General features: G+C 43.8%; 1 protein-coding gene across 8 annotated transcripts in view; it reads right to left on the bottom strand.

Moving 5' to 3' along the window:
- Positions 1 to 25,419, bottom strand: part of TET1 (tet methylcytosine dioxygenase 1) — a 95,217-nt gene that overhangs the window by 65,799 nt on the left and 3,999 nt on the right. For 5 of the 8 annotated variants that reach the window (XR_011142272.1, XR_011142273.1, XM_068950889.1 and 2 more), the window contains exons 1-3: positions 20,882 to 21,128; positions 10,165 to 12,216; positions 2,153 to 2,203 (exon numbers count right to left, since the gene is read on the bottom strand). Coding sequence is in view for 6 of the 8 variants with exons in the window: in XM_068950889.1 (XP_068806990.1) it covers positions 2,153 to 2,203; positions 10,165 to 12,093 (1,980 nt within the window). In the remaining 2 variants the exon portion in view is untranslated. Of the gene's footprint in view, positions 1 to 2,152; positions 2,204 to 10,164; positions 12,217 to 20,881; positions 21,129 to 25,419 lie in introns of those variants that run through there. The other 3 variants (XM_068950890.1, XM_068950891.1, XM_068950893.1) reach the window with 2 other exon arrangements.

Genomic DNA, 25,419 nt, shown 5'->3' with positions numbered 1-25,419 from the left:
ACTACTGATCATTAAATCAAAGGGTGAAGTTGTAACTCAATAGGTATGATTACAATGCTAGTTTACATGCCAATCCCACCCAAAAAAGAAGGGAGGTTCGAAAGAAACACACCAGAGTGTCATATTTCTGAAATGCTCTTGTGAAGAAGTCTGTAAATTAAGTAGCTTTTTTATAAGTTTACTGCAGCTGACACAGAGATGTAGCCTAATTTAAGAAGACCAAAGCTTTCCCCAAACGCAAAATCCCAGCATCCCCAACCTATACACTTCCACGAAATTCAGGAATGACACCTTTCTTGGTGTATGCAAGTGAAAACTCTTACCAAATACAATTCAGCACCACACAACAAAGACAAAATACTAAAAGACACAAACTACAGTATCTAAAGCCAAAGAGGAAATACTGTACAATCAACTCATCGAAGGAAAAGTCAAAGTAAAAATAAAGAAAAGTCCAATGACTAACATATGATACTGTGCATACACACAAAAACAGACAAGCCTTTCCATCTAAGAGCCAAGAAAAAAAAAATTGTTCAAGAAGCTTTTGGGAAAAGAAAGAAACGACAGCATCATATTACATAGCAACCTGCCCTGCCATCAAATCAAACACAGTGGTAAAACGAACTCGAGAGAGAAATCTGGAGACTCTACGAACCCCTACTATAACGTTATCTGCTTATGACCACAAACAAACAAACAGACAAACAACCCCACACTTCACCAGAACAGGTGTCATACCAATTACGCTTTATAAAACTGAATGACTCATTTACAAAAAGATCTTATTTTACACACTAATATGTACTTAACTACACAAAATATATGATGAACAAATGCTAAAGCTTTAACTACACCTATGTGCTATACTGCAAAAGCAGCAGTAATTAAAATAAATAATTACAAGCATTTCCATGACAATGAAACATGCTAATTTTTTAATGGATGGATTTATTTGATGAAGTAAAGACAGTGCACTTGCTAGTGTTGTATTACCAGAGTTAACTGTTAACACATAAAGAGGAGGTTTGCACAACCACTCCCACATTAGAAGAAGACAGAGACACCCCTCAGACTGGATATACTTGGAAGTCAAATACACTTATTTGTTCCTTCCTTAATGTTTAACTCCATTTTGCCTTACTGAGTAAGTTGCAACTCCTTTAAGCAAATTTTGTAATGTACAGAAGTGAAAACAAACTGTTAAGAACTGGGATGTTTTTGAAACAAATTACACTACAGATATTCATTTATCAAACCTACCATGTCCAAAAGCTTTTGAATTTTTAATGTACCCAAACAATGCTAAAAATCTTAAATCATTTAGATGCACTTGATATAAAAATAAGAGTTCTACAAAATAAGAGTTTAAACATTTCTCTCATTTTCTTTAAATTCATCTTATAGTAAGTTTGCACCATCTACCCTGCAATGTTTTAGTTTTGAAAGAACAGAAGTCACAACTTATTTCTATTCAAAATAATGAACTAAAAATGCTACTACCTGTTAGCTTATTTTTAAAAATAAGCTATAAATGTAATAATACCGTATTTTGTTATAAAAAAGTGTTTTAATTTGAAACAGTCTTTTGTTATCAAGTTATCATGAAAGATAGCCATCTTAAAACTCTCAAAGAAAGGTACTGCCATGAAGACTGTTGTAAGTTTTTGAAATTTTCAGTTTCACTTGAGGGAGGTGTTGCAAAGCTTAAAGAAAAAAGGAAATTGCATCTACAGTAAGTAATTTAGGCAGGAAATTTCCAAATTCATTAACTGGGTTTATGTTATTACATTGACATCTCACACTTAATTCCAGATGTCATAAAATCTGTATACTAAAAAAACAAAATTCAATTATTACCTTTGGAAGGAATAAACTAGGAATAGAAGAAGTTAAAGCGAATCTTCAATACAATGGAAGGCAAACTTTTTACTCTGCAGACTTGTGCAGAAAGACTCAAATATGTATACAACATGCTGGAGAGAGAGAGAAAAAAAAAAGAAAATGTTCTGTGCTTTTAAAATTAGCTAATCTCCTGAAGAGCTGGAAAACACTGCTTCCCAGAAGTTAACCCTTTGATTTCCTATTCTAGAGGACAAGAAAAGACTGCTTAAAATGGGAGGGTATAAACATCAAAGCAATTATTGGTTACCTTTAAAACTCTTTGCTTCCTCCTCTGAGGTCTTTTGTTTTCAGTTAGAACCTAAAAAAACATCAAATTGCAGAATAAGTTGTGGTCACAAAGGCAGGCACCTCCAATTTTATTATTAAACTGCAACATTTTTAAATACCCAGAATGCTTTACGTGCAGCACTTTAGCGGGCTGACGGGGGCCCTAGGCGGCCCCCCCGCTGCCGCCCCGACACGCAGCGACGCCGCCGAGGGCCGAGGGGAGAGGCCCGGCCGCCCCCCTGGAGCCGGCCTCGCTGGTGCCCCGCATTCCTCACAGCGGCGCCCACGAGGCGGCCATCTTGCTTCCTGCCGCAGCGGCGCCCTCCGCGCCGTCGCCCTCCTCCAGGCGGCGTCGCGGGCGCGCGCCTCGTGCGGCTCCGCGGCGGGCGGGCGGGCGGGCGCGCGCGCGCGCGCCCGCCCCTGCCTCGCCTCGCCTCGCCCCGCCCCGCGCGCGCGGCAACGCGCCGGGCACACCGCCCGGCAGAGGAGCCGCGGGCGGGCCCAGCCAATGGCGAGGCGCGGCGCGCGGCGCCCCCCGCCCCGCGCTCGCGCCGGCCCTGCCCAAACAAAGGGTCTCCTGTGCGGGAGCCGCAGCGGCCGCCCGCAAGCTGCGGCATGGACTCCAGGCCGCCGCGGAGCCGGCCGCGGCGCGCGCGCGTGCGCGCACACTCATGGGCGCGTGCACGGCGGGGCCCGGCCTGGCCCGGCCCGGCCCGCGGGCGGCGCGCCCACCCGGGTCGCGCTCCGTGCCTTTCAGCTCTGTAAGGGCAGGCTGCATGCGGGGTCAGGCGAGGACACAGTCCGAAAGCACCCACCCCCAGGCACGCACCTGCGTACACACACATGCAGGCACGCACACGCGTGCACGTGCACTGTGGTACACACAGAGCAGTGCACATGTGCACCAGCACTGCACACACAAACCTCTGCCCACTCTGCTGTGCACCTGCATGCACACTCCGGCCCCGAGGCCAGGCATGCTCTGGGCAGGGGGCTCACATCCATCCCACGAAGGCACGTAGGGGGGGCCTCAGTGTCTGCTCTGGCGAAACTGCCTGCAGCTGAGCCCCTGCCACACGCTCTGCGGGATGCTGGTACCACAGTTCGCCCTGGAAGCGGCGGCGCACGGCGGCTGCAGCTCTGTGGCGCGGTGCACGAGAGTCACAGGCAGCCCAGAGCTGCGAGGGCTCCTGCGACCTCCACGGCCCCACAGCCGGTGCTGCTTGCGCAGACCCTGCCATCCCCGTCCGTGTGGCACGCCGCCTGCATGGCCCAGTGCACGGTGCCCATGGCTGCCCTGCTGCAAGAGAAGACTTAGTTTTGCTCTCTTTTACAGCGTCTAGCACAGAAAGTATCCTAAACAAATTATGATGTAAAGGGATTACAATGCAAATATAATCTTATTTTCCCATGTCACCACCTGTTTGAAATGTTAATCGGGTGGAGAGGCAATAACTTCATCCCAAAGTGATGAACTTGCTTGCTAACATGAGAAAATAAATTTCAAGGTACCTACTACTATTTCAAGGTACCTATTACTATACACTGAAATGTTTGATAATATAATCTTCAGTTGATATCTTAACCAGAAAGTCAGCTATATATTCATGCACCATGCATGTCAATAGAAGAGCATCTCTTCAGCCTTGCAGCTACAAATTGCAATTTAAAACTGTTTTCTGTATCTACTGTTGAATTGCAAGTGTAATTCCAGTTTGGTTATTGGTGCTAATTAGCTAAGTAGTGCAAACACTCAGATTTGGACCCACCACTAACTCTGTACCATATCAATTAAATGAGAGAAAGCTGTTGCCTTTCTTTGTTGTCTGACACTACCTAATATTTAAGCTCCTAATTTGTTGTACTAGAGTTTCATATAGCAATAACAGGATTTAGACCCAGATAAAATAAAAGTACTAACTGTTAATGCTTTTCTAAAATGCTGCAAGTTTACAAGGTTTTTTAGCCATAATAAAAACGAAAGAGGTGCCTACACTCAGTGATCTAATTTTTCTTTGCAGCTTTGGCTACCTAAGACGCTTTACAGTCCAGAAGACAAACAAACAAACCAACCCTATTTTATTTGCTTAGAAACATAAAGCCAAATACTCTTCAGCATACTCATTCCAGCCCTGATGTGGAACTGGGTATGCACTAAGCAGCAGTTGAAACGAGCACCAGAAGATACAACAAATACTACTAAGTAGCACTTAATACTATTATGACAAAAAAATTGAAGTGCTCTGATTTAGTCCCCCAATTTGTTAGTTATGTGCATTGGACTGTACTTAGGGCTGTAGTTTCAGGCTTCCTTGTTACTCAGTTTTCTCTCCTCTTTGGATGGATCCTTAATACAAGAAAGGAGAGAAATACTTTTTTTTTTTTCCCCAAATAAGAAAAACATCACTGTAAAAGCCACAGGAAATTGGCACAGGGACTTAGGAGCAGGTTCAATAAGGAATCAACTTTTTAAACACCTACTCTGAAACTAACTAGACCCCAAACTAACCCAGTACCCTTTAATTTAAGCCTTATTATATTCCACAACCACCATCACATAAAATGGCAAGGTGTAAAAATTACTTTATACACACATGCTGTATGCCAAAGAAAGAGTGAACTGCACTACTCCAACTCCTAGCCCTGCATCCATTGGGTATTTCATATATAGCTTTGCTCATCTTCGCTGTACTTTACCAAACTTCACTAGTGCATATACTACCTCCCTGCAAAATTCTGAAGCATCATATTCCAGAGGAGTGGTTTTGTGCACACTTATTTTACATTTTAACGGGCTTAAATATTTCTGGATTCTATTGTAAAACACTACAAGAAGTCTAAATTTCTTGATTATAACTAGGTCTGGCTAGAAAATAAGATTTTTTTTTTGGGGGGGGGAGGGAGACTTCAACATTTCGTTGGGTTCAGAGCAGAGCAAGCCTTTCAAAAATTCAATCAGAGACAGATGGGATGTAGGAGACCAAGGTTCAAGCCCTTGGTCTGCATCAGGCAAACTGCCCTAGCCATCAAATTAGTCTAACAATTCTCTCCCCGACCCCAACCACTTAAAAAAAAAAAAAAAAAAGTTTGAAGCAGAAATTTCATTTTGGACCATGAGAAACTTTCCCAACAAGAGTTTAATCAGAACTGATAATATCTGTGAAAGCTTTCGGTTAAATCAGTATTTTCCATTCAAAAAATGGTTTATTGAAAAGTTCCTCACAAACGCTAATTGTAGCATCCTCTTTAAACATGCCTGGGTTTTAGGCAGCATGTTAAAAACACACAATTAAGCAAGCCTTATTGTTACTTAGTATTTCCATGTTACTCACATTACAACTACTAAATAAGATGCCCCGACACACTTGGGTAAACCCAGTGAACCTACACTGGTGCCTTCATTTTTTTTTCCAACTTGTTTATTTCAGATCCTGCTAATTCTCATTTGGCCTGTGGTCAAATACAAACTCAAGTGTACACTGCTCACTTTTAAGCAGAGCATTTTCTTGCATGGATGCAACTCTTAACGATAATGAAAACACTGCCATCACTGAGGGGGCAGAGCAGTGGGGTCCAGAGGCTGAGGGGCTTGCCTGAGGGGCAGCCTGAGCAAGAGGAAGCTGGGGACAGCAGGCAGGTGGGGAGACAAAGGGCAGCTGCTCTCCTTGCCAAGCACTTTCTGCCTGCAAGGCATCCTGGAGTTCAGCTGTTCCAGCCCCTGCCCAAGCAGGGCCCTGAAACGCCGGACAAACAGCCACAGCCCTTTCTGGAGGGAGGCTGCAACTGTGGCCAGCTGGGGCTCCAGCCTCTCACAGCAGCCACTAACACCTTCAGCCACTGGGCCCGACCAAACCACTTGCCTCCAAGGCCCCAGGTGCTTTCCAAAATGCCCTGTCACCTGCAACCTCCAGGGGTGGCCAGGTGCTCTCCAAAACACTCCGCTCTCCCCAGCCTCCAGGGGTGGTTGGGTGCTCTCCAAAAAGCCCCTGTTGCCCACAGGCTGCAGGGAAGGCGAGGTGGCAAGTTCTGCCACGCAGAAAGGAGCCTTCTGAGATCAGGGCTCCTGGCAACAGCCAGCTTCACCGTGGCTCTAAAGCAGCCCTGTGTGTTTACAGCCTTTTGGGCAAGAGGAGCTCCGGTGGCATGTTATGAAAACTCTGCAAATTCACCTCAGTAACAACCCAGGCTGCACAACTTGGCACCCTCACAGGTTAGGGCTACGCCCAGGGAGCCCTGGCCAGCTGCAGCCACAGCACAACACGCCACAAAGTGCAACTACTGTGCACCACAGTCAGCTCGTATTATACCCCATTACGACTGCAAGCGCTCAGGAGACAGCGTTTTAATCCTGAGGGCGTGCTGCTCTACCTGTTGGTGCAAAACTGAAATCCTTTTCTTTCAAAAGAGATAATGAAATAAATCATTGCCTACCTTTCCTATCTAATGCTAGTTTTGAAATCTCCTGAATTCTACCCTGCACTGCAGCAGATCCAGACAACTCAGACATACCTGATGACTCAAGAGCAACAGAATAGACCACTTTTTGAAATCAATAGGCTTTTTGGCAAAAAATAGCTGTGAAATAGCCTTCAGTAAGTACTGTATTATTTCAGAAAACAACGGTCTCAGAAAGACAAGACAAAATATGGAAGTTTCACATTCATGTATGCATGTGAATGTGTCGGAAGACTCTTTTTATTGTAAAATGTTCCTCTATTATTCATTGTGAGAGGGATGGTATTCAAATATAAAACCTTCTTCCTCTTCTTTTCAAAGCTTACTTGCACTTTTTACTTACCAGGCTGCTCTTTAAAAAAAAAAAAAAAAAAAAATCAGTGAGTACATTTTTTTCCCTATATATTTTAGGATTCTTTCATAATCTTACCAACTCCTAACAAAACAGCCAAATATGAATCCTTCAGGAAGAGGAGCACTTCATAAAACAATGTTGCTATACACAGGGGCTATGAACTAGAGCCCACAATGCTTTATGCAGACTTTCATGATGTCATGTCACTGCAAAACCCATTACATTCAGTAAGGTAAAGTATCACTGAAGGTTTATGTGCATGTTATTTTTAAGTGATATTTTCAAGTCCGATATAGTTTTCAAATCTTTATCTGGATTATATGTGAATTAATGAAAATAACAGTAACGTAACTCATACCAACTCCAAACACCCAACTGATACTCTCTTAGGGTTGAATGCTTGTGCACACGTGTGTTGGAATACACACTTCAAACTGCATTCAAGGATATTACCAACCAGGCCTTGTTGCTCTCTCTAACAGTAAATCCATGTAAGATTTTTCTTTTTAAAGGCACTTTTTAAGTAATAGTATGTATGGATTACCAAGCCCTGTATTAGCTATTCCAGAGCCCTTTAATGTACACAGTTATGGACCTCATTGTGAGTTTTGCACTGTTTAGTTAAAAAGAGAAGAGATAATTCCCTTTAAGGCAAAACACCACTGTTTAAACTGTGCTCATGCAGAGAGTGTCTATCCCCTACACCCTCCTCCCAGTGAATCACCTCCAAAAAATGCTTACATTCCACCAACATGAGAGAGACGCAGGACTCTCTCAAACAAGGAATGTACTGAAACCAACCTATTTTCTCTTAATTATTACGTTCACCTTCTATACCATGGACAGAGACCTACAGCTTTTTCCCAGTTGCCCTCAGTTTGAAACAAGTTACTGTCATAGAAGTCCCATCCGTTGCAGCCCAAGCCTAGCGGTTTAGGAAAACACAATGGAATTCCCTTCCAGACTGCTACAACTTTATCTAGAGGATAGCTTCTGAACAGAGCAATACAGCGTTTCCCAACCCCCACTCTCTCCCCTATATCTCAGCATCTTTAAAGAATACTCATATCGTATCTGCATCGTAGAAATACTTTTCTCTTTCATTTTCCCAGAGCACTTCCTAAGGAGTTCAAATGAGACAAAGGCTTGCTTTTACAGATATCAGAAAAGGCACCAGGTTTCATTCAAATATAGTTTTATGCGAAAATACCTGACATATTCTTAAACGTCAGGAATACTCCATTTCCTCCATGTAGTGCTCTGAAACTTCAGATGAAATTTCATGAGAAATGAAGGAGTCTCTGGTGCAGCTCTAAATGCACTGTACAAAACGCAACCATTTTTATAAAATAAAAGCACACACAAAACAAGCTGCCACTGAAAGGAACATAAGCAAGGAATCTCTCATAAAGAAAGTGAAAGGAGTGCCTAAAGAGGAAAGAGGTGAAGGGGCAAAGCTAATCTGCAAGGAGAAGGTCAGCCTGAGCTACAAGAAAAGAAATAAGTATGTTTAGCCTGGAAAACAAAGGTTGACAGAAAAGCTCGAGTGTTTCCTTTCACTGACCCTGCCAAAGCCCTTTTTCATAGCTTTTAAATCACTTCCTACCTCCACTCCTCCAATGCTCTTTCATAAGCTTCTTCAGTCCCACTGGCTAAATATAAGGAAGGACATAACGTTGCTACTACGCCACTCTCTTGCTGTAAATGCCAGGATCAGCCTCTATCACCTTTATTGCTTTATTATATGTCTTCCAGTCACATTTTAATTGCCCCTTACTTCACTTTCTTTCTTTTTTTTTTTTTTTAATAAGGATATTCAGGAGCTGTAGAGGCAAAAATTATTTGAATGAACTTTGGGCCATGCTTTTTAAATCTACTCTCCCAAACACTAGAATTTAAAATATACTTCCCTCATAAACACAATCATATTCTCTCACTAACGTATGACTTTTCTTTACGCTTGCCTGCTTTAAAAATTGAATGGACATGTCTGCAAACCCTGGTAAATACAGGACAGAGAACAGTAAAAACACAGATCTCCTGAGATCTACGTAGCTGACTGGGATTTCTACCTGTTACAAGAACAAGCCATTTTAACAAAATTGTTACTGAGAAAGTTTTATAGGTGCATTCTCTCCAGCATGAACTGTTCCGCTTTGAGTACATACTGGTGCAGAGATTTGAACCTGAGTTTCCCACATCCCAAGATAAATGTCCCAGTGGCTTAACTACAGAGACAGCATCTCCCTTCTCTGACCCAGACGCTCTTCGTTAACACGAAGCATAACACTCCCAATAGGAAACAGTGACACAGAGGGTAACTCTGTAGCTCAGAGATTAGGAAACTGAGTTGGGATGTGGGAAATCTACGTTCAATTCTCCACTTACCTGATTTAAAGCCTGATCTTGAACTGAAATCTCTCAGAAGGTCAGTGCTGTTATCACAGGGGCATACAGACTGTCTTTTTCCCTCCTCTTTGTTCCAATAGTAATGACCTGGGTTATAAAAGGCTGATGGATCAGAAAAATGAGTAAGAAACACAGAAAAGAAAGTATGTATGTGGGGTGTGGTAAAAGACATAGGAAGAGATGCAGGAGAAGTGAAGTGAGAGAAACAGAAGAACAGACAATTAGAAAGGCAGAGAGATGTGAAAGGGGAAAATGCAGCTACAATTTGAGCCTAAAGGTTATAAATATAACTTCACCAAACAGTACCATCACAAGCCAACTACTTTAACTCTAATTAAAGAGCAAGCAGCCTTATCTTGCTTTTTAACCTAGGGTATTTTGAATTACAGAATCTTTCCCTAAAAGCTTACCATTTCTTAAGTAACTACTCTCATTTTCCCCCTTCCCCTTGCCAGGCTGCACTTAAATCTTTCTCATTCCTTCATGCTCTCAATGACTTGTTTTGGCCAATATGCCAGAACCTGGAACACAGAATTAAAGCCAAACCCATCTCTGGTTTTATGCTTTTACACAGCCAAAAGAAGAATAACACCAGCGCACCGTGTTCTGTATGTATATAGATAACTAGAGAAAGTTACTAGTCAGTGTGTTATGTCCAACAGTAACCATAAGTTGCCTAAAGCCATACAATAACCAATATTTCCCTTTACAGTATTTTCAGATGTACCTCAAGCCTCACAAGCATGACTTAACATGCAACTTTTTTGGCTTACCTCAAAAGGTAGCGCTATTGGTGGTGGTGGCTTTTTCAGTTCTTCGCATTTTCTCTTTTTACATATCCGGTGACTAGTTTTGCGTTTCCTGCAGCAGCTGCATTCTTCACAATTTGTTTTCCGCAGACAGGGTTCACAGACTCCACAACGCCTTCGTTTCTTTTTTTCTAGCATAGGGAGCAAAGATGAATATGGAACAGGGTAATCACAAGCCGGATTTGTAAGAGAGGATGGCCCTGAGGCCTCTACTGCTTCAGTGCTGTCACTCATGTTGTCCTGAACCAAATTCAAGTTTATTCCAACACTTTCCAGCTGTGATGAATAATCATTATGCTGCAGTCTTGAGTCAGCTCGCAAATCTACATTTATGGCTTTTTCAGAGGCAACAGCAGAGATTCCTGCGCTTGAAGGCAACACTGAAACAAAACCTTCAGAGAATTGTCCAGAGCTTTCACTGAAGATTTTATCCCCTGTGCTTTTTTCCTCATCAGATGATGAAGTGGGGACATTACCTGAATTTGAAGCTGAAGTTTCTGCATTAATACATTTAACAAGCTGTTCAATTTCCTCCACTTCAATGTTGTTTAAAGAGGTATGGGAAGCTGGTTCACAAACTGTAAATGTATTTTTTGAGTCAGGTCCCGAATTCTCCCTTGTACAGCTCTGATCAGAATTTGAGTTAAGTTCTTTGTGCACAGGTATGAAATCCACAACCACTTTTATGTGGGATTCTGTAAATGAACTTGAGCCTTCAAAATGTAAAAGTGAATTTGATTCAGTGGCAGCAACAGAGTTGGAGTTTGAAACAGGTTCTTTATTCACAGACTCTAAATCCCAGTCTACTTTTAAGCAGGATTCTGCAAGTGAGCTTGAATCTTCTAAACGTTCTTGTGAGTTAAGTTCAGAGGTAACTATAGATGTAGAATTCAAATCATGTTCTTTATTAGCTAGCACCAGATCCAACTCTGTTTGGACATGGGATTCAGCGAGTGGGCCCAACTCTTCTAACGGTACTGCTGAACTGAGGTCTGAGGTATTGACAGAGTTGGACTTGAAATCAGGTTCTTTACTGTTAGGCACCAGATCAAAGGGAATCTCTAAAAGTACCTTTGAGTTTGATTCAGAGGTGATTACAGAATCAGAAGATGGAAGCACAAGCACAGCATTTTCAACAAATGCTTCGACTGAACTACCCGTATTGAGATGGTTGGGTGTCTGCTCACAGGGCAGGTCTTCTTGCTTATACTCCACCTCTGACCCTTCCGTACTGCAATCAGCTACCTGACTGTTTGGAATGGAGTCATTTGTTTCAGGTATTTCTCTCTCTTTGTCTTGATTATCACATTTGGTGGCAGGCTCTTTGTCTGCACTGCATGGCATATCCTCTCCAGGAAGAGAAGCTAATTCATTTTGTGCTATATCTTGTTGCAAAACGCTTTCGCCTGCTTCAACATTTTTTTCTTCTACTACTGCCAGGGCTACTTGTTCATGTTTTTCCTTTGTTTCTAGCCTTTTCTGTGCTGCAGCTTTCTTGGGTTTTGCAATTGTTGGAGTTTGGGCCAATCTACGGGAGAATGATCTGTTACGGAGAGACATTGTAAAGCCATTGATGTTGAAAGAATCCTGGTTATGAAAGAGAATATTGTCAGCTTTCTCCAAACTCACCCAAGATGCTCCAGATAAGGTTCTGGTTACACTGCTCCTGAGAAGTCTACCTGATGAGCTCATGATTGGTTTCTTTTCTTGCTGTTTTTTCTTAACATCTTTTTCTTGTGCTGTCTTTTTGCATTTTCCAGAACTAACAGCTTTTGTGGAAGTCTTTGTGGTTTTTTTTCTCACTTGGCTAGATTTCTTTTTGCCTTGGTTAGTTTTCCTTTTGCCTAACTCTTCCTTTTTGACTAATCTGGAAGGCCTCGCGTGGTGAGCCATGGCTGTTGAGTAGTAGAAACGTTAAGAGGGGCGATGGAAAAAAATCATGAGCTCTTGAGAGAACTTTTCAATAGAAAACTGTACACTCCCATTGCTGCTCTCTGTAGTGATACAGAGTTAACTCTGAAATAGAAAAAGGTATAAAATAACATTAATATAATCCTAATAAACCAAGGAAGCACACATTAAGCTGACCATTTTAAAATAATATTTAAAAGTACACAGGTACAAGTAGAAATATTTCTATCACACATTACGTTTAATTAACGCAGAAGCTTTGAAAATACTAGTAGTAGATTACAAAACAGAAAACTTGCCCAAATGCCTCTAACACAAATGAAAAAGGGAATAAAGCTCAAATGATCAGGCAACATCATATATTTATTGTTTTACATTAATTCTAAGCAGCTTAAATTTTTTCAAGCTTTTAAGGGTTCATTGACTCCACTGCACTTTGCTAAGAATGGGTAAGGTTATATCCATGGACACACTATTGAACATAACCCTAACACCTATCACTATGCAAGAAAAAGAGTAAAGCTGAGTTTATCTGGTGTATGTGTGCATTCACCCTAACAAGACTGTCTCTCATTCTTTTGCCATCCGCAGGCTGCCCACCATGGTGCAATTCTAAGTAAAATGAGAGAAGTAATTAGCTCCACAAAGATGGCCAATTCATAGCACTGCTCAGAGAATAACTGGATCACGGAAGAATAGCTCTTCTGGGTGTTATCTCCCGGGTGATGTATCAGCACAACACCACACTGCAAGCCTTGGTCCTATTCTGCCTGGCTGTATCAAAATGTATTATGTAAGCAATCATCTTTGCTCCATCATTATGACTACCAACATATTTGGCTTCAACAAAATACCACAAAGTTTGTCCTATGCTTTTGTCCCCAAATATGACTGCCAGGCAGAAGTCCCCAAATTTCCCAAACACAGCCTGGGTATCTCAGAGGATACAGTGGATACCCACATTCTTCTTGCGCCTAAAAAATTTCTTTCAAAGAAGAGGGTATTTTTTTACACGTAAAGCAATGGTAATTAGGTACACAGCTTCTACATGCATGCTTTTAAGTACCTACGGAAGGCTTTTAAAGCTTTATTTGTCTATCTGAATAGTTCACATGGGAAGACAAGGAGCACCCTAAAACTGGGAGCAAGCAGAGCCAAGAGCAAGACCCTCCCGTAGTCTGAGACAGGAGGGCACCTTCCCTTCCTCATCATTCCTGTGAATTCCTTACATCCAAAGCAAGTCACCTACAGGTCACTTGCACCCCACTGCTGGAAGGGGGAAGAGGGAGGAGAAGGAAGGAGAGAATAAGAAAGAGAATGATGTCTGAAACGCTGACTTTGAGAGGAAGTAGAAAAGGGAAGAAGGGTGCTGCTGGGCTCCAGGCAACATCAGCTCAGATTGGCTGGTGAGCCAGAGGGCACTCCCCTTCCCATGACCTCAACCTCATCTTGAAGCCAGGAGGGTAATCTTACGGAGGCCGCACTTAACCAGAGCATAGTCTGGGCTTTTGTTGAAGGCTGGGAGTGCAACACTGGTGCTCCAGAAATGACAGCTGTTTGACATTACTACATTGGCCAGGTCCGGCTGACAGAGCAAATGAAAAGGCACAGAGCCTGCAAAGAGCAGCTCTGCCAGCAGAACAGACCCCCAGACCACAGAAGTACATCTATAGCACAAGCAGAGCTAACAACTTAGGACCATCCACACCGAACAGCGCTGCGCTGCACCCAGATAAGCTCATTGGCCTGCCACCAAGCCAGTCCAGCACAGCCAATATGCACCAGCCTCTGCAGAGCCGCACGCTGCTGTGGCACCCTGCACCAGCGCGGCAGCAGCTCACTCGTGTCAACCGACAGTAAAGAACAGCAGAGCCAGGGAAAGTCCGGTCTATGCTTCTGACTTCCTCGCAGCCTTGAGCAGCTGCCACCACTCCACCACTGCATTTCACAGTTAGCGCAGTACAGACCAATGCTAACAATAACTCCCCAAGCTCTTTTAGAGTAGCTTAATTAAAGCTTTCCTGAAGCCTAGTTCTTTTTCACTCAGCAGCAGTAAGCTGACTGAGCTTGTATACTACAACACGTAGATCAACTATCTCATCTAAACATGCTCTAATTATTCTGTACCATGTATTCATATGGTATAAGCATATCAGACTAACGTTATTACTGAGCCAGTAATTTTCACACACTCAATCAAATACCATTTTAGAGTCAGCAGTACTGTAGAAGAGAAGGCTAAACATGCTTCTAATGTCAGATCAGAAAGTAATGCCTATCTCACGCACGACAAACAAACTAACAACATCCCTGTTCCATCACAGCAAAAACATCCAACCTCGTGAGACTAAATATACATGTATCGCTAATTGTACATAATACTTCAGAGGCCATAGGAAAGACCTGAACAGCTCCCACAAGAATGTTCTATAAAACCTGGACCAGACACTGAAATAGTAAAATAAACACAAAGCTGAAATTAAGGTAGTTTGAGTGCTTTCCCCCTCCTATCCTTTTCTGGTGTGGGGGAAGGGAGACATTGCCATTACTAGTCATTTCATGAACGGAGTATCAAGAAAGGTATCAGAATCACATCAACGGGTCCATGAAATACTTGTTGGGAGTTTGCAAAAAGCAAACTGTTTTGATGAGACCCGGCTCTTCCTTCCAAAGAATAGCCTGGAGGCCTGTAAAACCAGTTGGAAACAAGCAGCAGGCCGCATATCTGTAGCCATTAGTGGCCAGTGCTACATAACAGTAGTAGGAGAGGAAATGCAAGCTACTTTCGGAGACTATAGCCAGTAGAGCAAGGAAGAAAGAAACCAAACAAGAAGGGCCAGGCAACATGGGAATGTGTGCATGAGGAGGGGACCAAAAGAAAGGAGATAAAGTTTTTCCTCTTTATCAACCGTGAAACAGAAGCGGAATGATGAGAGAAAAGAGGAGATTAGTGGAAACAGTGACTGAATTTTTGAAGATACTGAATGCGTATGATGCTTTTTTCTTATTACTTTTCTACATAAACAGTTGCCACTGCTATTGTGGAAATCTGGGAATCATGACCTTCAAAATGATCAGTTAGAAGCTTAATTTATAACTTCATCTTGCAACTGTTAATGCTTTATTTTTCTGTCATTATTACTATGTGATAATAGGTCTTTACTTGCATTTAGAAGTTGCAACATGAGCACTCCAGGGCTGAAGTACTAAGACCATCCTATTCCTTTTGATTAAAAAAGAAAAAAAAAAAAAAAAGAGAGAGAAAGAGAGAGAGAGACAGACAGACACACCTTTATGGCAAAGAGGTAGAAAAGTAACAAAGCCAAAGTGTTGCTTCTTTTCAGGGTCTAAAATTAGATGCTGGTTGAAGATCTCTTTCTTGGTACATAAAGAATGCTGATATTTGTAGGAAATTGCTAGGCATTTAAGCAGTGTTTTAGAGAAGACTGTAAAGGTCGTTAGCATTTCTCTTGCTTAGAAATGACAATACAGAGAAGTAAAGAGAACAGCAGCAGCTTTACCTGTTTTGTTTCAATTTCAACACTAAAGAATTCAGATTTTCCAGAAGAGATCTGAGCAACAGATCTCTAAAGGATTTTTTTTTTTAATACTGGATTTCAGTTTTATTTGTCTGAGACTCTGAGCTCCAAGGTTACCAGACTTCCGAGGTAACTCTGAGCTCTGGGGAGAAATGCCTGTCAGCAAGGCTTCTCTTAAAGAAAACCCATAGTCATGATGTACGCTCGTCTGCCACAACAGTCTTTAACTGCTGGGTAAAAACTGTCGTATATGTTTTAATGAAAGTTTCTAATATAACTCAATTACGTTTTTTTGTTGTTGTTGTTTGGTCTTCCACATTTAGGAAAACAATATTAGGTAGCTACACGCTCAATATTCAAGTTTTGCTTTCTAAAATAATAAGATATATTTTATCCTCCCTTTTTCGTTTAAAGGACTGGTAATGACTCAATGTTGATATCTGCAGCAGTTGTAAATTGCCTTATATCACTTTCTAAGCTCTACCACCTTAGTCAAATTTCATAACAAGAAATTAACCATACTCTCAGAATAGTTATGGTGGCATAGCACAGCTATCAGATATAAACCTCATGGGTCAGTGTAATAATTTGTCAATCTCTTATCATTCTGGAAAGGAACATAAACTTACTTCAAGGCTCTCAGCTCAAAGTCAAATCAGCTAGGACCTACAATATCCTCCTCCCTGAGAGCAGAAGATGAGGAGCACCTCTATGTAAAATAGGTCATAGGTATAGGAGGGTTTTGCAAGGAGCTGCCCTAGATAGTGCATAGTGCATGCTAAAGCTGTTTGTTACTTGAGCTAAATTATCTCTTCTAATTCATGAGCAAAATCAAAAGCTGGTAACTGGTAACGCCAGTTGCTTAAGTTTTGCTCATTCACAGTAATAAATCTGAAACAATCCCATCAACTGCTTTAATCCTCAACAAATACTGCTAAAAAGCTAACAAAGGGCTAAATCTTTTAGTCTTTACCTTGTCAAAACTCCAAACAAGTATAATGAGAATTTTGCCCTCAAAATAATTGCAGAATTTAACCCTATATTACCAGTATGGCTCCAGGAAAAAAAAAAAAAAAAACCACCAGCTTCTCTTATTTACTTTCATTTTCCCTACACACACACACACACACAAATTAAAGCAAATTTTCCTTTTAGAAGTAGTGTTCACTAAAATTCTATTTCATAACTGGATTCTTGTTGGAAGATGGAAAGAAAGAGAGATTAAAAGATGTGTTCTCACAAAATGGTGGCAGTCTTCTTAGATCATGACAGAGAGCAAGTAACCTCTGAAAAAAACAGAGCTGCATGGAAAAAGATCACAAAGCTAGGACTAGCATACCTGGTTTCACTACAGTCAGATGCCCTAATTAAATAAATACATTAGTTTCAGTGCTTAGGTATCTTTTAAAAAGTCACTTGAGACCTGCCTGGTGGGGAAACAAGACCTGGAAGCTTTCATAAAAGCCACTTGAAAATAATATACAGGTCCCAAACAACATGGGCCACATTCAGATTTAGGACCTGTTGTAACATCTCTATAATCTTTAATTGAAAAGCATCTTGTCTTCCAGAAGCAAATGCTCTAGAGGAAGATGCAAGAGACACCACAAGGGTCAGAAAAAGTCTCACCTTACACTAGATATAAAACCACCTGTAAGTATGTAATTTTAAAAAGACTGTGGAAAAGTATATCCTATCATTTGGATATTCTTCTCAGCTTTTATCAATGCCAACCTGCTTTTCAATTTTGCTAAATTCCCTGCATCAACTGATTGCTTTGTATAACACTCCGTATATGAAAAGAAGGCAAACGGGTTAGGAGGAGGAAATCAGCTTTACATTTTTTTCCCTCTCCTTTTTTAATACTTGAGCATCCATTTGGTTTTGGTTAAGAAATAAAAATGAAACTTCTCGTTTGCCTTCTCCGTACCATGAATTATTTTACATACGGTCTTGGAAAGAGGCCTCTCTCCCTTTCTAAAGCAGGCAGCCTAGTCTCCTCAAGCTGCCTTTGCAGAGGCGCCCTCTCCGGTTCCCTGTCACACACCACCATGCAGCCTCTCTGAGCTCATTCTGCAGTTGTGTTTCTATAATCTCATATGCTGTTCAGGAGGACTGTTTTCTATTTTACTAGGTATGCGTTTTCTGTTTTACTTTCCAGGATTACAGCACTCTTGAGGTAAGCAAGCACATTTTATCCACTTGTATTAAATCCGGACTTGGAACAGCACCTTCCAGTAGTGTAACTGCAAATCTGGCACAGGCACTGCAGGATGCCCACTCAGTTTCTCACAAAGGTGTACACTCAAAGCATAATCCATTTCCTGCTGAAATCGTTAACACAAGATGATGTCAGCAGATCAAGTGCCCAGACCCGCATCCTAATCTTTGTCCTTCCTGGTCTGAGAAGACCACCTCTGGGTTGCAGGGTAAGTCTGGATGAGGCAGGGCTAACATCAGGGCCTACTTTCTTCAAATGACTGAGAAGCTGGAGACCGCTGTGAAACATGCTGAATTTAGTAAGAGATGTCAATATTTAGCAATTTGCAAGGTCATGACTTCAGCATACACCTTGGAGCCTGCACACTGAATGAAACAGATAAAATGCAAACAAACAAACAAACAAACCAACCAACCCCCTCCATCCTAGTTTAGGGAAAGGTCATTAGAATGTTTTAAAAAAAATTTTAACCAAAAAAAAAAAAGTGGCAAGGAACCACATATACTTAAGCCACAAAAATAGATTAAGCCTCAGAAATATTGGCACAAAAAATCCATCAGAAAGATTCATACCACATGTGCAAGTACCATCCATCCTACCCAGAGAGGAGCGTGAGTCTCCTTTAACTTCTGTTCAGTGCAGCTGAACACTGCTCTTAACATGGGAAAAGGCTAACAAATAAAGATACTAAGTAATTTTTAAAGGCTCACCAACTGAAACCCATCCCATCAGAATACTCTAGGTACTTTGAATTAAAAACAAACAAAAAAACAAAACAAATCTAATCATACTTGCCTATTCCCCTCTAATTATCTATTGATGCTGTTTTAAGCCTTGCATTTCTTTCTGACAATATTTGACTCCATTGTTTTTTTTTTTTTTTGGGGGGGGGGGTATTGCCTTTCTTAACAACAACAAAAAAGTAACTGAATCACCTTATCTCAAACTCAATTAAAAGAAAGGGAGGTGAAGGGAAGAACCTTCAGGCAAAGATTAAGCCTGGAAAATTTCAGCCTGAAAGGTGTTTTGAAATGTAAGTAACTGAAAACAGAAAGCAGGATGGAAATGCTTAGGACAGTTTTAACAACCACGGGTAGCACACCAGCCATAATAAAACACTATCAGTAGGGATTTTGAATTATTACACCCTGAAGATTTAGGTCTTACAAAGATCATAAATATTAGAAAGTTCTTTGGTACATCTCACCTTGAATTCTTTCCTGATTACCTGCTTCATGTAACTGAGCCAATTCTTGTTGACTCCACAATCTCCTGTCTAAAAGAACTAAGTCTCATCCTGAGAGCGAATCATCACTACCCTTGTGCTGCTAGAGAAACTGCTTCTGAAAAGCATCAATCACTCTTTTCCTTTACAGTCAGGGTCGACCAGGCTACCTGTTCAATTTCACCCAGATTGAGAATAAATGGTACGTTTTCTGGTTTCAATCTGTACTCTTAGTTTGACTGTCATTAATGAGAATGAGGTGACCACTGCATGGAATGGCCTTCTACCTCTCCACAAGAGTACCTTAGAAAGAGTATTGAGCATAGTTGGTACAAATTACTATCTGGAAGCTTTTTTTTTTTTAATTATTTTCACAGCTTTCTCCATTGGCTTTTAAATTTAAAGAGACACTCTTGACCTATATGTCATTCTTTTAAGTCTGCTTTGCTGTGTTTCAGATATCTAATGCTGCAAGTGCACCTTTGTCCATTTTTACCGTTGTTTTATCAAATGCTTCCAGAAACAGAGCTCTCCAGTCAGACCTCCGCTAGTACAGCTCCCTGGGCTGTGTGTTTACAGGGGCGGACACGCGTGGGTGCACACTGACATCAGTGAAGTGTGCTCGCACCCTGCTCTGGGCGCCCACTTTCACACTTCCTTCTCCCCCTTAAAGGAGGAGCCTCTCACCTTGTCCCACAGCTGTTTTGTAGGCCAAGATGCAAGTGATGTAGCCTGTGCTGCTCTTTAAATACCGCTGGGGCACCCAATAGACTGGGTGCATGATAGACTGAGTGCAATTTTGTTGACCATTGCTGTGTCAAGTCCCTTTGCAAGTCCAGCATGCCCCACCACTTCTTGGCGTTACCGGCTGTACCTGTGTACGCTAATTGCTCCTGCTCCCCAGCAGGCCCCTTGCTCCTTACCCGTCCTATTGGGCAAACCATGTCCTCCTCCCCAACCTCCTGAGCGGTGCGCTGGGGATGACCACCCTTAGCTCACTGCCAGCACCAAACTTCCAGGTTCAACGAGACGCCAGGCCGCAGCCTGCCCTCCTCGCAGCTGCCGGCTGGCCCTCAGCACTCGGGAGCAGCCCAGGGGCTGCAGCCCCTTCGCCGAGCAGGGGCAGGCCGGCCGCGCGCAGCAGGGAGGCAGCAGCGCCTCGTGGCGTGGCCCGGCCCGGCCCGGCCGGCCGCCCCCTGACCCGCTGCGGCCGGGGGCGGACAATGGGGCCGCCTACCCCCCCCCCCCCGGCACGGCGGGGCCGGGCAGCGCGGTCTCGGGGCTCAGCCAGGGGCCGCCGCACCGCGCCGCCCTCCCCTCCCCTGCGCTCCTCCCTTTGTGGCCGCGGGGTCTGCCCGGCCGCCGGGGCCTAGGCTCCCCGGCAGGTCCCTTGAATCGCGGAGGCTGCCGGCGGTTTCGCTCTGGCCGCCGCAGCGCCAACATGCACCAGCATGGCCAGGGAGCGGACTTTTTCGCTCTTTCGGCCAACACGCTGCGTTTTGCATTTGAATGCCCCTCCGCCTGCCTGCCTGCCCGTCTCGCCCGCCGGGCAGCAGCCCTACCTACCGGGCGCGGAGCCCAGCCCGCCGCTCGCCAGCGGGCTGCGGGGGTGCCCCTGCCTCCCCTTCCCACGCCCCTCCTCGCCCTGCAGTTCAACTTCGCAATTAGCCAAGCGCTAAATAAGGGGGGACAAAAAGGCAAAACAAAAACAAAAAAGAAAGGCGCTCCAGCGAGCAGAAAGGCTTTGTCCCCCTCCCGCCCCGCGCCCCGACCCCAGACACGTACCAAGGCTGCGGCACCGCCAGCCAGATGCGAGCAGGCAGGGGCGACGCTGGCATGGCTCTGCGACCCGCGCACGGAGGGCAGCGAGGCGAGGCTCATGGCCCGCGCAGCGCGGCGTGCCCCGGCAGGCGGGCGGCGCCCCTGGCGAAGCGGGCCCGGCGCGGGAGAGGGAGCGCGGTGGCGCCGCGCCGCGCCGCGTGCTCTCGGCCGAGCTTCGTGTCGCCCCTGGCCGGACCCTCCGGGAGGGAGCGCGGGGGGGGGGGGGGGCGGCTCGGCGGGGCGCTCGCCGGGACGGGCCCTCCCGGCAGGCGGCAAAACGCGCGCTGGATCCCCGCGGCTGGAGCGGGATTCCCCGCCTGGCCGCCCCCCGCGCCGCGGGCGCGCCCGGCGGCGGCAGCGCCGCGCACTGCCAGGGCTGGCCCGGCCCTGCGGGGAGCGGCTCCTGCCCGAATCGCCGGGAAAGAGAGGACGAAGAGCCGCGGGGATCTCCCCGGCCCGCCTCCTCGGCTGTCCCCCGAGAGCTGCAGTCAGCGTGCAAGCCTGTTAATGCTGGAAATTATTACAAAATAATAAAAGAGGCAAATTATTCTGTTCCTACTGGAGGTTGTGGTTTTAAGCTACATGTCTTGCAACTAGCAACGGAGGTGACACCCTGTGAAATCATTCCTTTTTTTAGACTAGAGGAGTGAAAAGCTGGTAAGCGCTAGCGGTGGTAGGGTGACTGGTTTGCTGGGTGGTTTCTGTAGGCGCGTGGAGGGCTAAAGCTCCCCTTTTGTTACATTTGCGACTAAGGAGGAGAGAGTGTGCCCACGTCCCTTAAACACAGACCTTCATCCGCACTGCCCCCGGGAGCACGGACACCCTGGAGATGCCCCCACCCTGCGGCGCTCATGGGTAGGAAGAGGGAGAGCGCTCTGGCCATCCAGTGGAGGCGAAACAAATGTGCTAAGGAATCTGCGGAAATGCTAATTAGAGGCAGAAGAGCTGCCGAGCCTCCCCTCTCCCTCCTGCAAAGAGAAAAATAAGGGTTGCTCTCCCCATCCCCCACCCTCATCCATTAAAAGCTGCTACTAATATTTTCTGCTCCTTCCCGGAGGGAAATGGGTGAGCAAAATATCATAATAAGAGGAAAAGTTGGTCCAACCTTCTTACATGATTCATTATCACTACAGCATTTTGTCAAAGTGGAAAACAGGCCACTAATTCTCATGTCACTTCAGACTGGAAAACAGATGTTGGAAATGGGATCTATGACATCATATAACCTAGCAGCACTTTTAACAAAAAAAAGTTTATCAGAATCTTTAATTATTATTTAGTCTCTAGTTGTTACACTGTAAGAAACCTAATATGTGAACCAAACCATTCAAATATGAGTCTTCAGAGAGGCTTTTCTAACATGTGAGAGAAGCAGTACTGTCCATGCCCATTCCCATGTTTTACATTATAGTGTTTTGCTCTTCTAATTCACATGTGAGAAAGGAGAGGCAGTGGCACAGACCTGCACAGTGTACTGTTAGCTACCCCATCACCAAATTTGTATCCTCATCCTCTCTTCTCTTTCTCTTAATTTCCTTACAGTCAAAGAAGAATTTAATTTAGGAATCTTAGCCAAGCTCACAGACACTTTTCAGCTGTAAGAAGGTGAACCAAGCAGCGCATACACTTGAATTTTGAATATTTGCCTGATAAACTTTCAACGGCAGTGAATTATTTTGACAATGCACACAGATGGGTTCTGTTTTGTGGGAGTAACCATACCATCTCCTCCTCATTCTGACAGTTTGCTGGAAAGATTGCTGGGGGGGGGGGGAATAATCCCCAAGACTTCTGCCATTTCAAAGACCTGCACTGTTAAAACAAGGGGTACCACAGATTATTTATGTAAGATAAAATAATAGATGATTTGAGAAGTAAAAGAAGTATTGCTCTTCCAGAGTGTTGTGCACAGTATGAATGGGTAGAAGGGAACTGGAACTTGGTGATATAGTCTGCCCTAAGATAAGAGTATGTTTCTTGGGAAAACGGGAACATATTGGAAATTGCAGTCTTGAACAAAACGCAGAATGAGAAACTAATAACTTGGAGGAAAGCAGCAAGCAGGAGGGCTAAGGCTTGTTTAGAACAAACAATGTAACAGGAGCACCCAGACAACAGCATGCACAATTATTGCATAATCATTAATAACTATACTAAAAGCTAGGAAACAAACAAGAATTAACTGCTGGTCATTTTCACAGTAAAGGAAGATCAGTGGAGTCAACCCCAGGCATATGCGCTTTTTTCAATAGTCATAAGCAGTCTAGAAGGTGAGAAGTATAAGGTGACAGTCTTTCCTGATAGCGCTAAGATACTCACGCTAGTAAAACTAGAGCTGAGTGTAAAGGTTTGTAGAGGGATCTCACAGTAATGACTGACTGAGCAATAAAATGGTGCATGAAATTCTCTTACCAAATGCAAAGTGAAGCACAAGGGTAAAACATGGAAATCACGGCCTCTGCACTAGCTACTAGCACACAGAATATAGATCTTGGTACTACGACAAATACTTCCGTTAAACTGTTCTCTGTGCCCTCAGTAGGCTTTTAGGAACTATTAACAAAGGAGGGGAGAATAAAACAGAAAACATCACTATGCCGTCATCATTTACTCCAGATCATTTGTTTACATCTTGAATATTATGTGCAGTTCTGGTCTCCATAACTTGTAATGGAGAAAGTAGAATCTAAAAAGGTACAGAGAAGGACAGTAGGAGTGGTTAAAGGTACTAAATCAAGCAAGTTCACTAAGATGCTTCACTCTGGAAAAAAGGCTATCTTGGGGGGAATGCCAACTAATATTACAAAGTCAAGACTGGCACAGAAGGTGTTAACAGACACTAATTATTCACTGTTTCTCAATAGAAGTAGAAGGCATCAAGCCAAATTACCAAAGGGACATCAAAACAGAAGAGGGCTACTTTTTCATGCAATGCATTGTTAAACTGTGGAACCCTCTGCTGCAGCACATTATGGATGCCCAAAAACTTTACATGTTAAAAGTTTAGATAAATCATTCAAGAAAGTTACTCAAGAGCTACTTGACACAAAAGTATCATTGTAGCTGCAGATTACTGGAAGAGTACACTGGGGAAATAATCCTGTATTCTACTCCAGCGCTCTTTTGTATGGGTGTGCTGCTGGCTCCTGTCAGAGATAGAGTTTTAAGCTTGTGGACATTTGGTCTGACATAGTACTACTGTTCTTATGCTTTTATCCAGAAGAAAGTGGAGCCTGCAAAGACCTGCAGAATGAATAAAATTAGACAGTGTAGTACTAAGGAGTACAGTGCACAAACACATAAGCAGTTCCACATAGTAGACAGCTCCAATACAACCCAGTTGGTGCTGAGTATCAGGGAGCATGAGGGTTAGCTGCTCCTTGAGGGATGGGGAGCTGAGCACAACACCATGGCAGAGCAGGCACCTCACCAGCCAGGTCCCAGCCCCACAGTACCTAATCAAGGCAAGCAGGGCTGGTCTAAGGATAGTGGCTAGGCTCAACCAGGAGTCTAGCTCATTAGACAAGTTCCTTGTGGTGAGCCAAGCCTAAGATCAAGCCAGGAAACCAACCCACAAGGTTGATCCCAAGGGTCGGGGTCAAGAGCAGGACTTGTGAGAGCTGGAATCAGATAGCAATAGCTAGGTAGCTCCATGCTGACAGAGCTGAGCAGAGCGTTTACATCAATAGGCTTCGTAGCCAGGCACATCTACAAGCCGAAGACCAATACTCTTACAACACAGCTCAGGCAGAGACCAAAGGCCCAGGACTGAGCTTAAACAGAGCTCCAGGGCTCACAGGCAGAAGATGTGGGTGGAGGCTCCAGGTGAGGCCGGTCAGGGCCATTGAGGCATATTAGTGCCCTCAGGGGCCTGACAATGAGAACAGAACTATTCAGATATGTTGGCACTAAATAGACTCCTGCCAAGTCATCTGCATTAGATCTTTGCAGTAGGCACGTCCTCAGCTCATCAATCCAGGCTAGGGAAGGTTTACTGAGGTATGACATTAGACGTCACGGATGCTGAACCTGAAATAAGCCCTCCAGAAACCAAAAGCCCCACTTTACACTGCAAAGACACCCATTTTTTTCTGTAGGGAGAACATTGGATCTAAGCTTGCCTATCTTAATGCTAGGCCTGCCAGGCACCCATAACCAAAATATGATCCTGAGACACTGGAGCTGTCTCCTCCTGTGATTACAAAGCACAGATTAAAGCATCTACCTTGCAAAGCCTTCCTCACATTTATTAGACTGCAGAGAGCCAAACAGACCAGCCTGCTCCCTGACCAGACGTGGAAGCTTGACACTGCATTTGTGTGGTGTTGTGCCTGTGAACCCAGCTGAATTCAAGCTAATCACTAATGTCTTTGTATCTGTAGTACAGATAATCAGATAAATCACCCACAGAATTGTGAGTTGGCAGTATGTGAAAGATACAAGTCTTGAATAATATGATTTTTATGCAGAAACTCTTGAATTCTAATTGCGGTTTTAACAAC

Source organism: Struthio camelus, chromosome 7, assembly GCF_040807025.1.
Source record: "Struthio camelus isolate bStrCam1 chromosome 7, bStrCam1.hap1, whole genome shotgun sequence".
Taxonomy (NCBI): Eukaryota; Metazoa; Chordata; class Aves; order Struthioniformes; family Struthionidae; genus Struthio; species Struthio camelus.
Note: the sequence above shows the minus strand (reverse complement) of the source record. Positions and strands in the feature narration are given on the sequence as shown.